The sequence below is a fragment of the Podarcis pityusensis genome, assembly GCF_964106645.2.
Source record: "Podarcis pityusensis genome assembly, chromosome: 8".
NCBI classification, from domain to species: Eukaryota; Metazoa; Chordata; class Lepidosauria; order Squamata; family Lacertidae; genus Podarcis; species Podarcis pityusensis.
This window is the reverse complement of record NC_138033.1, coordinates 34,852,647-34,868,626: the sequence shown is the minus strand read 5'-3', so window position 1 is coordinate 34,868,626 and position 15,980 is coordinate 34,852,647. Positions and strand designations below refer to the sequence as shown.

The 15,980-nt window shown below is 44.1% G+C and overlaps 1 protein-coding gene across 3 annotated transcripts in view; it reads right to left on the bottom strand.

The window, feature by feature from the left end:
- Positions 1–246: 246 nt before the first annotated feature.
- The window catches only part of NUP93 (nucleoporin 93), a 69,132-nt gene continuing 53,398 nt past the window's right edge, over positions 247–15,980 (bottom strand). For all 3 annotated transcript variants that reach the window (XM_081017002.1, XM_081017003.1, XM_081017004.1), the window contains 11 exons: positions 14,641–14,734; positions 13,840–14,031; positions 12,247–12,373; positions 12,053–12,125; positions 11,812–11,856; positions 10,618–10,734; positions 8,533–8,651; positions 6,918–7,035; positions 5,270–5,353; positions 3,119–3,247; positions 247–477 (listed from right to left, as the gene is read on the bottom strand). In XM_081017002.1, coding sequence (XP_080873128.1) covers positions 367–477; positions 3,119–3,247; positions 5,270–5,353; positions 6,918–7,035; positions 8,533–8,651; positions 10,618–10,734; positions 11,812–11,856; positions 12,053–12,125; positions 12,247–12,373; positions 13,840–14,031; positions 14,641–14,734 — 1,209 coding nt within the window. In that variant the 3' untranslated portion in view covers positions 247–366. The remainder of the gene's footprint in view (positions 478–3,118; positions 3,248–5,269; positions 5,354–6,917; positions 7,036–8,532; positions 8,652–10,617; positions 10,735–11,811; positions 11,857–12,052; positions 12,126–12,246; positions 12,374–13,839; positions 14,032–14,640; positions 14,735–15,980) is intronic.

Below are 15,980 nucleotides of genomic sequence, written 5' to 3'. Positions count from 1 at the left end.
GGGGTATACCTTTGGCACTTGCTTAAAAATCCAAAATGTGCCCATGGACTGGAAAACATCAATGACCCCTGCCTGAGGAATTAAAATAAAGGACACAGTGCCTGCCTCCACAGATCCTGCTCCTTCATTAAAATGAGCTTCCCCCTTCCCCCACCTCTCGAAACAAATAAATATTGTAAAAAGGAAAATAAATGAATAAGTGAACATAAATAATGGCAAAAGTAAAGCAAAATGTCAAAACAAATATAAACCAAAAAAATTTATTGTGGTTGACAAAAGTACATAATACAAAAAGGAAAAAACCCCAACTTAAACTGGGCCGCCCACTGAGGGTACCAACAGCATCTGGCAGGCTTCCCAAGGCGCCTAGTTCATGAGGACCTCCATCTGCACCAGCCGTGCGTTGGTGTCTCCTGAGGTTCGGTAGGGGATCATGCCGGCAAAGGTGATCAGCGCCCGAGCTTGAGATCGGAGTTTCTACAAAGCACAGAAACAGAACGCTTTGACTTATATTTTAACTGGAGATGGATGTTGGGTGAGAGACTCTTCTTAGAATGAAAAGGGTGGGTGGACAGATCTAAATTCAAAGTATGTCAAAAAATAAATAAATGAAGCTGTAGACCACCAAGCAACAAGACCATCAGCTTGCATGGCTGATACTTTCCCTCCCAGAAATAGATGTATGTGTTTAGTGCCACCAGGAGTAATCTGTGGGGGCTGGGTAATATTGCACTTAGAGGAAGAGGAAAGGTCACAGAGCACAATTGTTGGCAGAGGACCTTCTATGCATGTAGAAAGTCTAGGTTCAACCCCTGATATCTTGGAGTTAGGTTAGAAAAACATCAAATAAATATGTGTTGGGCTCTGTTTCCATCAGAGTTGAAATATGTCTCCCGTGGTCGGGGAGGGACCTCTGGAGCACCCAAGGACCCTTGCTGAGTCTGACTAGCTATGCACTTTGAGGATAAAGCCACTTGACTTCAGAGAAATCTTGACTGTGCAAGTGTTGCACTTCCTGATGAAGTACCCAATGCCAGATAGGTTGTGAGATCAGTATCAGCTAATGCAGGCAGTTGATTGGTACTGGCGGCAATATATCTGACCCTGTGCCCTCTTGATCCCTGTCCCTTTTGGCTTATTAAATCTATCAAGAGGGGGGCTGGCTGGTTGGATCTAGAATGTGGTTAATGCTTCACTGCATGAGGGGACAGTCCTTACTGCCTTGAAACAAGCGGTGGTGCAGCAGCTCCTTAAAAAAAAATCAGCCCTGGACCCTTTGAACTGGAAAGACCAGTTACAAATACACCTTTTTTGAGGGAGTAGGTGGTGGAGAGGGTTGCGGTGAGCTAGCTGTGAGCATTCCTGGATGACACAGATTATTGAGTCTGGAATAATCTGGGTTCAGGCCTGGGACTGAGTTGGCCTTGGTCACCCTGATGGATTAACTTTACACAGGGGGAGGGTGACCTTGCTCCTGCTTGTGTCTCTGCGGTTTTTCTGTAGAATGAAAATTTGGGGCCCTGTGTCACTGTGGCTCTGGTCCTACCTAAGGAACCAGGTCCAGAGAGTAGCATCGGCAGAATTATTTTAGGCCCCTTGGCAGTTATGCTATAGGGTGCCACAGGGCACTACTCTGCCCCCAGTGCTATTTAATATCTACATGCCACTGGAAGTTGCCATCAGGCATTTGAGTGGAAGGTGCCATCAGAATGCTGATGACCATCAGCACTATTTCTCTGTAATCTTTGAATCTGAAGGCTTTTTAAAATTCAAACCAAGTGGTATATAAATTTTATGAAATAAAACAATATGTTATGAGCAACTTCTAACAAATAAGCAGTAGAAGATTATGATGCAGCAGCTCTGTTTGGAGACTGAAAATACCATTGCCCTCAAAGGCCTTCGGGGACAGATTGGCATGGCTGGTGGAGCCCCTTTCTTCCCGTCCTTGTTTGTGGAAAACAATTTAGAACTGAATTGCTGTTGCCCTCTCTACCGAGGTTAAAGGAGGCCTGGAGGTGCAGGTGTTCCATTTGTTATAAATTATTTAATCAAAAGCAGGAGCCACCCAAATACCTCGGCTGGTACCTCCCAAATGCCTTCAGTGCCAATTACTTTCCCTTTCCTTTCTCAAGGGGGCATGAGAATGCCCTTTGGCGCCAGTAAAAATCCCAAAGCAAATAAACACGATTGTTATGACCTGCAATGACACTGAAATGGCTGGATTTGTATTCTCTTAGTACTACCTTTTACGGATTTCCATTTGATTCAAGACTTAACAGGCAGAAAAAAAGTCAAGTGTGGATGAGGTGGTGTTTCCAAACTTCCAAACTAGTAAGGTTTGGGCACAATGTGGGCATATGGGACAGGAAAACACCTCCTTTGGGTCCCCATCTCTAAATCAGTTGAAACAGAGTTTCTAAAGAAAGAAAGGGAGTGAAGTTGTGTGAACACAAGGGTATGACATGAAACAATAATCCACGTGCCCAGAGGAGGGGACCTTTCCATGGGCCCAAACCCTGCTGTGAATGGGAGTTTCTAAAGAGAGGACTCTTCCAGTGCTGCCAAAGGTGCAAACTTCAGATGCATTCATGGCATGACCTTTGCCAACTCACTTTTTTGGTCTGCCTCCCCAGCAAAGGGAAAGCAGGCTTATCCTGGCCCCAAAAACAATAAGGCGGGCTTGCCTTTCAAGACAGGCATCTAAGCTCAGGAAGCTTTCTTAGCATTCACATGTGCCAGTGTGGTCCAAGGATAGGATTAGATTCGGAGCAGGGATCTTTTCGTGTGCCTCGCTAGTTGTAATTTCTCAGTTCTCTCTCCGTGAAGCAGTAATAAAATATAATCATTACTGTTATTATAAATGCCATAACTAACACTCTGGGCCTGCAACATCGCCTACCATGATTAGTCTTGTTTTTACCTGCCTACAGCAAGAATGGGGATCATGTGGCTCTCCAGGTAAATGTTGCTGGACTATGGCTCCTATCGTTCTTGACCATTGGGTCAAGCTGGCTGGGGCTGATGGGAGCCAGAGTCAAACAACATCAGGAGGAGCACAGGTTCTCCATCCCTGACCTACACAGCATCTTATGGGATTGAGGGAAGAGAAGCTTACCAAATCTCGGTCCTCCATGACACGAGGGGGTCTGGCAGGGGTGGCTGGGCTGGTGCCTTTCAACCGCTTGTACTGGGTAAACAAAATATTCATTGTTGCAAGGAGGACCTCTGACAGATTGTGTCTGATCTGCGAAAACAAGGAAAATAAAATGCAAAAAGGAATGAAAGACAAGGCAGGGAGCCAAGGGTCAATTTGTGCCCCACAGGTAGTCAAACCAGGTATTGAACTTTCTTGATACACCACATTCAATCAACAAGGCTTGAGAAAACTAGACACACAGGAATATACTTATGTCATTAATGGACAGTTTCCCAGCTTTCCCTGTGCAAATTGCAAAAGATCTGGGACATGCTGGGGTGCAGATGCAGTTTATGTCGGGTACAGGGTAGGTCTATTGCAGCTCACTTCTGCCCTCTGTAGATCCTTTCCAGTTAACACACCAAGGGTGAACTGAACATGCCCTTGTGGAGGCATCCAACACCCTCCTGCAGATTCATCTTGCATGGGGAGACTGGCAGGGAGGGGCAAGATGTCTTTTGGGGAATCTTATCTATCATCCCTGAACTTTGCATTGGGGAACCCCAGACAAGCTTCTGGGAAATCCTGGTGTTCCCTGGAACAGAGTCTGAAGAATAGTTAAGATAAATGATAAACCTAAGGAATAAGAATTTTAAAGCATTCTTGTAAACTAAGAATTGCTGCACAAGTAGATGATAGAAATCAAGTGCTGATACTATAGAGTTTCAGAATTAAACCTTGGATTAAATAAAGTTGGGGTAAAATTGGATGTGTTCATCTTTCTTTTTCTTTTTTAAAAAAGGTCAAGAAGAAAGCACACTCCATTCACTCACTAATCATCAAGGAATGAGAAGCAGGAAATTCATCTTTTCACTGAAGGGTGAGAGTTTTGAGCCAGGATTAGTGTACTGATCAAGAGCTGAGTCTCGCAATGCCAAATTGCTGTGTTGGTTTTTGTGACCAAACAGCCCAGAGGCAACTGATGAATGATAAGCAGCTTTTGGCTGAAAGCTGACAAAATGGATGACTCTGGAAATCAATATGTTCTGAGGCTAGAAGCCAAAAACAAAACAACCCCTCTCCACTGCCCCTGGCTGCCATTCATCCATCCAGTCTTTTGATTTCCAAGTTCACTTTGCAGCATGAACCAATTACCTTATCGACAAGCCCTCTTTAAGATGTGTTTGAAAGATTGGAGGTAACTTTCGATTCCACCTCTTTAAGCAAGAGGAAGAGATTTGCCACCCACCCCAACAATATTACTATTGACAGAAAGGCATCAGGATGTTATCAGTCCCATTTAGGCTGTGTTTTGCTGGAGGCTCAACCTGACAACAAAACAAATATTTCCCTTTAAAAAAAGAGAATTCCATAATAAATTGACACAGGAACAGAATCAATATATGGGGACTGAGCAGGTTCCCCAAACCAGTATCATGCTGGGACATCAGATTTCAAACATAAACGCAGAGTGCAAACAGAGCTTGTTCACATCTTTGACCCAAAACAAATGCTCCGGCATGAAAGTAGCTACACAAGTAAGGCAGCTCTTCCCCTTTCTCTCTTTGGTGCTGGGAAATGGGGATCAGCATGCAGAGCATTTCATGGCACTGAAGGGGAAAGGGGGAACCCATTCCCTGCTTGGGGACTCCACAACAGCAAGACCTCCTGCCACTCTGGAACACAGCAATTATGTTTTGGAGGGGAATGATTCCACCTCTCTCAAGGTGGCAGAAGAAGCTAAGTTACAGCATCTCCAGGAGAGTTTTTCCTACTTCCAGCTGAATACACCTGAGCTTCAATTTGGAATCAATGTTTTGGGACCTGCAGCAGCTTCCTGTCAGGTGTGGCACCACATAAGGAGGATCACAGAGAATGACACAGGCATGGGTGAAGCCCCTCCCCCCTTACACTCGCTGATCCTCAGTGCCAGGAACTATGCAGCGTCTGTTGGATTGCACACTTGTTCTTGTCAGTGGCACTGGCGGAGAAGGGGAAGGAAGATGCATCCTGAGAATAGGAAAGGGATCCCCCAAGCACAGCCTCTGCAGGTCCCCATGGCAGAGGTGCCTGGATGTGCGCAACTCATGGAAGAAAAGGGGAAGGACCAAACAGCCGTGGATTGCTTACTTCATCACTGAAATTCCTGAAGGCTGCTACTCTTTCCTCCACATATTCTTGACTCAGGGGGACCAGTTTCAGCTGCTCCATGATCTGTAACGAAAGCACAGGAGTAACAATGGACTGTCGTGAAGGGAGATGACAATTTGCAGGCAGTTTGTGTGTGCAATATCTTCTTCTGTGTTCAGTCACTTTTCCTTACACACACACACACTATTCTTTTGCACTGAGTGCACACAGTTTATATACCTTGTGAGCGCATACTAATTGGCAAGTTTTAGCATATAACACGTCTTTAAACTATGCAAATCTACCACCAGAAATACTGTGCTAAGGACCACTTAGTTGTCCTCTTTATTGGGCCTAAGATCAGGAAAATTCTCTCATTTAAGTTCCTGGTGATCATCAGAAAAGCAGCACTTTATAGAGATTGCACTGTTGCTACATCAATGCATTGTTAATCTTTAAAAGGTGTTCAAGGAAATCCCTGAGGATTCCCCACCCCCCAAATGCAAAACAAAGAGCATTCATAGCGCAAGGTGGAGTATTGAACAGTGATCATTTTATCCAGTGATAAAGCAGCCTTCTTCAATGGCCAGGCTGGCTGAAGCTGATAGGAGCTGCAGTCCAAAACACCTGAAAGGCACTAAGTAGGGAAGGCACAACAGTCTGAACAATTTCAGGGGAATCGGACTGAAACACTCCATCATGAAAAACCATTTCCTGTAGCACAGAGCAAACTAGCACACTATGGAGAAAGGGGAAGAGATGGAATCCATCTTTTTCTCAGCTAGGAGTTTGTTTCTTATTTTCAATATAGAAAAAGCATTAAAATACGTGTCACCTTCAATTCCACCTGCTATCTGCAGTTGAACAGACCCAGATCAGCTTTACCTACTCGACTACGGTTTGTGATAACCAGGTGGCTTTTTTTTTTAAAGGATTAAACCAAATTCATGGAAGACCATGTCTTTAAAAGGAGCTAGACATGACAGCCAAAAACAGAATCTCCATATTCCAAGAAAGTATACCTTCGTATATAAAGCACCAGAGATTGTTAGGAGTGGAAAGGACTAGAACCAGGAGCATTCAGATCAGTGCTGACACCTGAGACTGTAGTTCAGAAGGATTTGTAGGCTGTGATGCCTGCTCAGACGCTGGAGAGAGTACATCCATCCAGGTAGCTCATTGGTTACCTCTGACCTGGTAGCATTTTAACAACTTTCAGGTCAGGCTTCACAACCGTCAGCCGTAAGTACATTTGCCAGCATTGGCTCTATGCTTGTAAGGCATGGATGGGGACTCCAACTCCCACCAACCCCAGCTGGCATGGCCAATGGTCAGGGCTGATGGGAGATGAAGTCCAGCAACAGATTCCCCACAGCCTGCTGTAAGGGCTTGCTCTCTTGCCTGCTTCATGCTCACTGGATTTTCCCAGAGGTCCCAATCCTGGAGTCCCATGCCCCTTTATTTCTACTACACCAGCTTTCTTGGGCTACATAAGCACAGGACCACAAGAAAAGCAATCAGGAGGCAGTGCCATCTCCATCATGCCTTGTTTGTGAGTGTCCAAGGCTATTTACATATTCCTTGTTGGGCTCGTGAAACTGCAGATCCCAGTAGCTTTATCTTCTCAAACAAAAAACTTGAAACTTACATCGAAGGCCCTGTCAATGTGACCAGCATGATATTCATCAAAAAAGGTGATGAGGTCTAACAGGAGGTAGAATGTGGAGTCAATGGGTTTCTTTGTACTTATTCCCTGTGCTTTATATCTGAAAAAAACCAAACCAAAACAAGTCACATCCCATCTGAGAAAAGGCTGCAGTACTATATGTGTGCAACACTTGCTAACTACAGGCAGCTGAGCTTTCAGGAAAGGACATTTCCCCTAGAATGAGTATATTTTGCATTTACATAGTGGTTCAAACTGCTTCCCACACATTCTCTCAGCAATTTGCCCAGCAACCCTGTAAGGACGGTTAATCTTGTTCTCTCCATACTGCAGCCTGCAGGGAGGAACTGAGGCTGAAATTACAGAACTGCCCAGGGGCCAACCAGTGACTTCATGGCTTCAAGCTGACAGGAGGGCCAAGGAGTTCTAGTCTCCCTGCTGCTGGATTCACTGGCCCTAGGCTGGAGCTGTGCCATGCACACACCCTTCTGCAACACCCTTGCTCAGTGAGTTACCTGCTTGGGGACTGCAGATCAACTCACAACCATGGTGGAGAAAACTAGAGTTGCCACCCTACCCAGCTGATTCAAGGGAGGGAGAAACACATGAAGTTACTGTATTTTTCGCTCTATAAGACGCACCAGACCACAAAACGCATCTAGTTTTTGGAGGAGGAAAACAAGAAAAAAAATATTCTGAATCTCAGAAGCCAGAACAGCAAGAGGGATCGCTGAGCAGTGAAAGCAGCAATCCCTCTTGCTGTTCTGGCTTCTGGGGTAGCTGCGCAGCCTGCATTCGCTCCATAAGACGCACACACATTTCCCCTTACTTTTTAGGACGGAAAAAGTGAGTCTTATAGAGCAAAAAATACGGTACTTTATGCCAGGTCTATCTTGGTACTGACTCTTTCACATCACCTGCTTTCTGACTTTTTTTTTTAAGCTGGAAATGTAGAATTTGCGATCTACTGCATGCAACACATGTGGAAGATAACTTTGGACTGCCCCTGCTTTGAGCTGATGGCAATGGAGTGGGCAAGGGGACAGAGGGGCACAGCAACTCTATGGGGAGCAGGCAGGATCAGAACTTGACAGGGAGCTCCTTCCACCAGAAGGGGTGAAACTTAGCTTGATTTGCATGCCTGTTGGTGAAATAAATGGGAGGAGCCAGGACACTGAAGAAGAACACAGGCTTTCCGCAGCTTGTGTGGGAACTTCCTCCTCTGTGGGTAGGTTCTATGGACTGACAAAAGTCTTTAATTCATTCATTCATTACAGAACGGAGTTGGAGAATTACTGAATTAAGTATAAAACTGTTCAGATTATATTTCTAGATTCACTCTCCTGTGGACTTTCTCCTCTCCAGTTTTGATAATGGCATAAATTTACACACACATATAACACATTCTTACACACACACACACACACACACGGCGAGTGTGCAGGATTGAATGCTGAAAATGCACAGCAACAAAAAGCAGTGTGGGACACATCCAAGCCATGTGTCTTTTCAACAAACTCATCATTAAAGGTATTTCTCAAGCTACAGTGACCATGGCCATGAAACTCAGTTCCCCTCCTGGAGGCTGTTCTCTCACCTCTCAGCAATGGAATGTGCCATATTCTTCAGTCTCTCCTTGTTTGACTGAGGAGCGCTGATCTGAGGGACCACGGGACTCAGCAACTTGTTCATCAACTCAAGCACTTTGTCTGGATTCTGAGGAAAGTGCAAACAGGGAAGAAAAGAACTGTAGAGCCCAGAGACAAGAAGATGCATTTCAAAGATACAGAACCAAGGGAGGCCAGGGTAGGGGTAGGGGGCAGGGGGAGACTTTTTTTGGTAAAATGTAGAAACTCCCAAGAAAAACTGAGATCTTCAGCAGCAAAAGCAATGTATGAGAACATGGAAGAAGTCTTAAGAAATACATTCGGGTTGTGGTAGGGGTGGAACCTGTGGCCCTCCTGTGGTGGAGAGGAAGATGTATGTGTGTGTGCATGTGTGTGATAGAAATGGAAGAGAGAAATGAGGGCCCTCTATTTTGGATTCCAGTCCTCCCTCTGCCCCAATGACAGCATGTGACTCCCAATAGATTAGCCCTGACTATGCAACTTTCATTAGGAAAAAAGGGTTCTTGGTTCCTGATCTATGGCATCATCCATGCCATGTGGAGGGAGTGGAGGAATAGCACAGGAGTAGTAGTACTGCTCTGCTCCCTGAGAGCCTCCACTTTCTCTAAAAAATAAACAAACAAATGTCGTTTCTTGTCCTTTTCTCATCCTAGGTCTGGTGAAGTCTCAGAAAACAGAGAAGCAGCTGAGTGGGAATTTCAGTGGCTGGGGCTTCAGTGCCCTTGTCCCTCTCATCTCAAGCAAAACCAAAAACAACTATGCCAAAACAGCATAGGAAAAATCTATAACTGATACAGATCACAAACTCCAGCTCATGTTTGCACAGCATCTGGACTGTGCAAAATTTTGTTTTATTTTTAGCACACAGTTGAGGCTGGAGTCCAAAGAGCTGCTTTGACTCACCCGAGGGACTTCTACTAACCCAGTGGCACTTTTGACCTTCTTTCCATTGAGCAGCTAATCCAGCTTCAAAGGCAGCTTGGCATATGAAATTGGGAGGGGTGCCGATGTTGGAGGAAAAACAGATCTAAATAAAACCCCTTTGAGCTGACACTGTTCCAATAATTTTCCTGTAGTGCTCTGATAACTGTTGTGTGTTGCTCTGCTATTCTTCAATCTGACATGGCTAAACTGCTAATTAGTTGATAACTTTCACATTGCCATTACTAACCAGATATTACTATCTGGTGGTCCAATCCTGTGAACCTTTCTACAAAGATTAACTATTCAGAGTGGTGCACAGAAGGAATCCTGAAAGGCCAGATAAAACAATTATCTAAGGTGAGAAAACACTGAACTGATGTCCGTTTTTCACAAATAATTTGACTGGAAATAATAACTCTTGGAAATCCTTATTTCTAGACGCATGTCGAAATAGAAACATAAAAGAACTAAATGATACAGACTTCCAACAGATTTATAGTCGTCAAAAAACCGAGGTATGGAACCAAATATCATAATATGTGTTAACATACTTTAGAATGTATATAATTTATTATATTTATTATCTATGGATTGAAGCACCTTGATCTATCTTGACATATTTTTTGATATTACCAGCTGAAGAAGGCGTGTACTCCGAAACAGGGCCCTGTCCTGGTTACCACCACTGAACCGTACATCTGATTCACACTCCGGATACTCCTTTTTGGCCCCATTTGATCCTTCATTCTTTATTCTTTATTCTAATTTTATATAATGTGGACTCGTTTTGACTGCTATTGAGACTTGTATAAAACAATTGTTGTGCACTGGTATTTCATGTACCTTTGTACTATATCATTGTATATTTGAAACGACATTATTTCTGCACTTAAACGTTGTATCCAAACTTACCATTACTTTAAAACTATCATACTTATACGTTGTGTTTAAATCTACTACTAGCTTCAAACTGTTATTCTTAGCAGAATACTTTGATTCAGAGGCTGCAGCTGGCCCTAGTGTTGTAAATTCAGGTCACATTTCCAGAGTCCACAATGCCTCCTAGCTAATCCCTACTGATCTAAAAATTAAACGAGCTTCTTGGCCAGCAGTGATGAAAACCTGCTTACCTTGGCAAGGTCATAAAGTTTGGCAGCTTCTTCAAAGAGACCTTTACTTTCTGCCACTGAAGCAACTTTATTAATAAGTGGTTTGGTGTCTCTAGTAAACTTATCAATCACTCCAGGCTGATGAAAGAATACAAATAAAGAAGGGAGATAAAATACTTGGACAACAGAAATACTATAAACTTTTAGATGAGTCTTATCAACTGGCAACAACATTTTTGTATTCAAGATTATGGCTAATTTTATTTGTAAATTATCTCTGGGAAAATATAGAGATTCCTTCCTCACCCCTTGCCTTCCATCCTCCCCCCCCCCCTTTTATTCTTATTTATGGATTTTAAAGGTACATATAAATACACAATTTTGTGTCTAGATTCAGATGGTAATCTAAATCTGTTAACAATCTTGTGGCGGCGAGTTTCTCAGTATCAGAAAGCAAATGCCATTGCCTTTCCTCCCTTTCTGATTCTAAAATCACTCTTTGGTCTCTGCCTGCGGGGGCTACAGGGCAAGGTGGAATTATGGGCATTGTAGGGACAGAATATGTTGGCACTATTTGATTTAAGTTACCGTCAGGCCCTTTGAGTAAGTCTCTAAGGTTAGGAGAACCATAGCTGGGAACCATAATGCATACACACACACACACACACACACACCCCTACCTCCCTCACATTTTTCCCTGGTGGGATATCAGAAGATTGAGGAGGAAGGGCTTTCTCTTGATCTGCCCCTTCATACTAGTTTTCATTTCCCTTCACTAATAGGAGGTGGAGGGGTATCTGAAAAGGCTGAAGGAACACACCTGTCCTTTTTCTGGGTTTAGTTCCCTAACCTGTGCTAATTGTTTCTTTCTATCATCCTGTAATGCTGAGCTGTCTGAATAATCTCCTGCGTATTTATTTGAGGCACAAGAAGCTGCTTATTTGGGTGGCTAAAGACCAGCACAGACTGTAGGCCTTGGAAACTTTGGGAATTATGACACCCACTGTAACTGCTGTTGAGGTTAACCGGGACAGATTTGAAACTGCAGTTTAGAACCTGGGTTAAGAAGAACCCTGGTTTACCATAACCGTGTTTAAGTTTCAGAAATTAATTTCAATACTGAAAAACCAACAGGGAACCTGCAAAAACAATAATTACAGCCAGCAATCAAATAGTAGTGGGGGTGGGGTGGTGAAACATTATATATGAACTTACTTTTCTACTGCCATCATTCTCCAGCTTTCCAAGAATCATATCAAACTACCGATGAAAAGGAAAAACAAAATAAAGTTAGGAGGGTGTGCTAACACTCTGGGGGATGACTGCAATATTGTGATTTAAGGATTTAACACCCCTGGTGATGGGGTTCCACTGCTGCACTGGAAGCTCCTTTTGAAGAAGGGTGATTTCCACCCTAAACTAAGGAAGGAAAAGGTGCAACTGGAACCTGGCTTACCTCTCTGCTCTCAATCACTAGTTCGCTCACACAGCGCAAGAACATGTTGTCCCCTTGGCTGTCCTTCTCATTCCTGCAAAAGAAGAGCAGAAAGGAAGAAAAGCACTGCAGTTTGACTGCTTCCTGCTATGCTTTTAACACAGCAGCTGTTAAAAAAACACCCCAGCCTTCAAGCTGCTGCTACAGGAGCCCACCTGAGAAAGTAGAAGTACTGCAGGGCTTCTCGAGGGTCAGTGGACTCAAACTTGCGGGTGTAGAGCATCAGCAGGCGGACAAAATTCAAGCGTCTGATGGCTGGGGGGTCACCTGCCTCATGGCTTACTGAAAAGTTAAGGGACAGGAAGATGAATCTCTCTTTTCCCCCAAGCAAGGCAGCATTCATATGAAAGATGTTCGTTATGTCTGCAGGGATTAACCACAGGCAAGCACTTTGAATAAAGGAACTTTATCAAAGGGCTGGACCACCAAGTGCAAAAATTGTAGAGCTGGAAAATGTTCTGAAGAGGACAACCAAAAATCACTGCAGGGTTGGAACAATAAGGTAAAGGATAAAAGTGAAGGACCCCTGGACGGCTGAGTCCAGTCAAAGTTGACTATGGGGTGCAGCGCTCATCTCGCTTCAGGTCGAAGGAGCCAATGTTCGTTCGCAGACAGCTTTCCGGGTCATGTGGCCAGCATGACTAAATGGCTTCTGGTGCAACGGGACACTGTGAGAAGTGCCAGACAGCATGGAAACGCCATTTACCTTGGAACAATACTCCTATGAGGAAAGGTTGCTGTATTTGGTGGCTTTTGGCATAGAAAAATGGTGAGGAGGGGCTGGGTAGGGGACACGATAGCGGAGTATAACATCATAAAGGATGTAGAGAAAGTGGACAGATGATCCAATAAAGCTGAATATTGGAAGACTCGTTACAGGTAAAAGGAAGCACAGTGGTGCCCCGCAAGACGAATGCCTCGCAAGACGGAAAACCCGCTAGACGAAAGGGTTTTCCGTTTTGGAGGTGCTTCGCAAAACGAATTTCCTATGGGCTTGCTTCGCAAGACGAAAATGTCTTGCGAGTTCCTGCGGGGTTTTTTTCCTTTTCCCCCCCTTTTCCCCAAGCCACTAAGCCGCTTATCAGCTGATCCGCTAAGCCGCTAATCAGCTGATCCGCTAAGCCCGCTAAGCCGCTAATAGCGCTAATCCGCTAAACCGCTAATGGGCTTGCTTCGCAAGACGAAAAAACCGCAAGACGAAGAGACTCGCGGAACGGATTCTTTTCGTCTTGCGAGGCACCACTGCATTTCTTCACCCAGAGCATTTGGAACTTGCTGCCATAAGACGTAGTGATGGCCAGCAACCTGGACACTTTTAACAAGGGATTAGATAAATGCATGGAGAATAAAGCTACCAATGGCCAGTAGTCATGACTGCTGTGTTCTAATGCCAGTGCCAAAGGCAGTAAATGCCTCTGAATAATGGCTGCTGGGGATTACGTGTGGAAACTGCTGTTGCGCACATATCCTGATTGTAGGTTTCCCTGAAGCATTTATCTGGTTGATCACTGAGAGAACCGAGCCATGTCCCTTCTCTAACCAGGTTAGGTCCAAAAGATCTTCATTTCATTGATCTGGGCACAATTTCTCATTTGCAATCAAGCAATTAATCCATTTTTTTTAAGCTAACAATTTTTTTTTACAAATTTCTGCCCTATTGCAGTCTCCTGCTCTGATGGTTTCTTTTATATTCTGTGCAGGATACAATGAGATGGGGAAAGGACAGGATAAACACAATCCAGACTCACAAAGCTGTGCGCTCTGCCCAGAAGATTTCAGGAGCAGCTTTAGTTCAAAGAGGACCAAGGCAACATGAACGGCGTGGCAGCGCAGGCGCTCTGTGCGGAAGAGGAAAGCAATGGCAGCTTCAAACTGGGCCGTCAGAAACAACACTTGGAAGTAGAGAAATGGCTGCTGGTTCACTGCAAAATGCGACTCGCCTGAAGAAAGACACAAGAATGAAGGGTTAGGTATTTTCACAGCTAGCATGGATGGTGCCTAACACAGCACACTGGCGTGTTTTAATCAGGGGAAGCTGAAGGAAACTACGGTAGTCACAAAATAAACCATTGTTTGCATTGCACCAAATCGACCTATGATTATTTAGAGAAAAGTTAAAATAAAAAGTAAAGTAGCAGAGGAAGCAATATTATGTATTGCTTAACCCCCCCCCCCGCCTGAAAATGTTCAAGGTGGTTGACCGTTTATAAAATTATAAACATTTATTAAAACAATACAAGTAATGTCAGATTCACATGCCAGTAATTCAAGTCATGAATTACCAATTTCTCAGGCACCCTTAACTATTTAAGTTGGCTTGTCCACCTTTTAAATGGTTATAACTCAATGTTTCTCAAACTTGTCTCCAGCTGTTGTTGGACTACATCTCCCATCATCCCTAGCCAGCAGGACCAGTGGTCAAAGATGATGGGAGTTCTAACTCAAGGTCTCGACTTTTTGCACTGCCTTTATTTTACAAAAACTACCAGGCGTGCATACATATACAGAACTTCAAATATCACTCACTCACAGTCTCTGGGTTAACTTACCATAATCTTCAAGCAATTGCTTCTGGAACTGAGACAATGTCAGCCTGTCTTGGGGAGAGTTGGAGCCATCATCATCAAAGCACACCTGGTTCAGCTACACACAAGAGGGAGAAAGTGATGCTAAGGCTTTCCTTGCATGCAACAAAAAGCTTCTCTTCAAAAGTCAAACAAGTGAAAAGCAAACAAAGGTTGCCACCAATCAAAATAAAATCAGGTAAACCATCTATGCGAACAAAATGTGCAAGTGATCCTGAATCTGAGAGGCACAGCCACATATTCTACCTCATCCATGGGTTTGCAAGATAGCTTTGGGCAAGTGACTTCTCTCTCAGCCTCAGTTTTCCACATCCTAACAAGACGACTAGACAGGCCAGCCTTTTTTAGGCTTCTGCTGAGACAACAGTGTGTTAAGCAGGGATGGGGAACCTGTGGCCATCCAAATGTTGCTGGACTACAATTCCCATAACCCCTGATTATTGGCCATGCTGGCTAAGGCTGATGGGAGTTGGAGTCCAACATCATCTTGGAGTGGGGAGGGGGGCACAGATTCCCCATCCCTGTTATACAGGGAAACGCTCCCAATAATCCTCTGTTCACATTCCTGATATGACTCTGCCTTTGCCTGATGAGACCCTAATTTGAAAGGTCCTGGGCTTCCTCCCTGAGTCTCACGTCCAGCTGAAACAAGACACTTGGTCTGATGTTGAAAGCCTTTATTTTGAAAATGACAATGGCACCACTATTTTGCCTGGGAAGATTGTGTTAATACCTTACAGATCATATCTGGAAATAATTTAGCCCGGGACTGGATCTTCACCAGTTCTTTTATTTATAGATCTGCTTGTATCCTGATTCTTCCAGCGTAAATCAGACCCTCTGAACACCTAACACAGGCATACTCAAACTTGGCCCTCCAGATGTTTTGAGACTACAACTCCCATCATCCCTGACCACTGGTCCTGTTAGCAAGGGATGATGGGAGATGTAGTCCCAAAACATCTGGAGGGCCGAGTTTGCCTATGCCTGACCTAATACAACACATCTAAGTGGAAAGTAAAATCTAACACAATTTATCAACAAATAAACTTCAGCAGAAGGAAAGAAAAACCCTCAAAGTGAACAAAAAATATCAAAATTCGGAAAGAAGCACATCAGAAGTCAGAAAAAGCACACCTAAACAAGGCTGTTTTGACCTGCTCCCCAAATGCATAGAGTGAAGAAGACTCCCCTGGAGACCTGGCAACACAGCAGGCCACAGTTCTCATAATCCTTTGCAACTCACTGGTGGGAGCTGGGATACATAAGAGGGTATTCTCCAGAGGAAGGCAGTGTTCAAATGA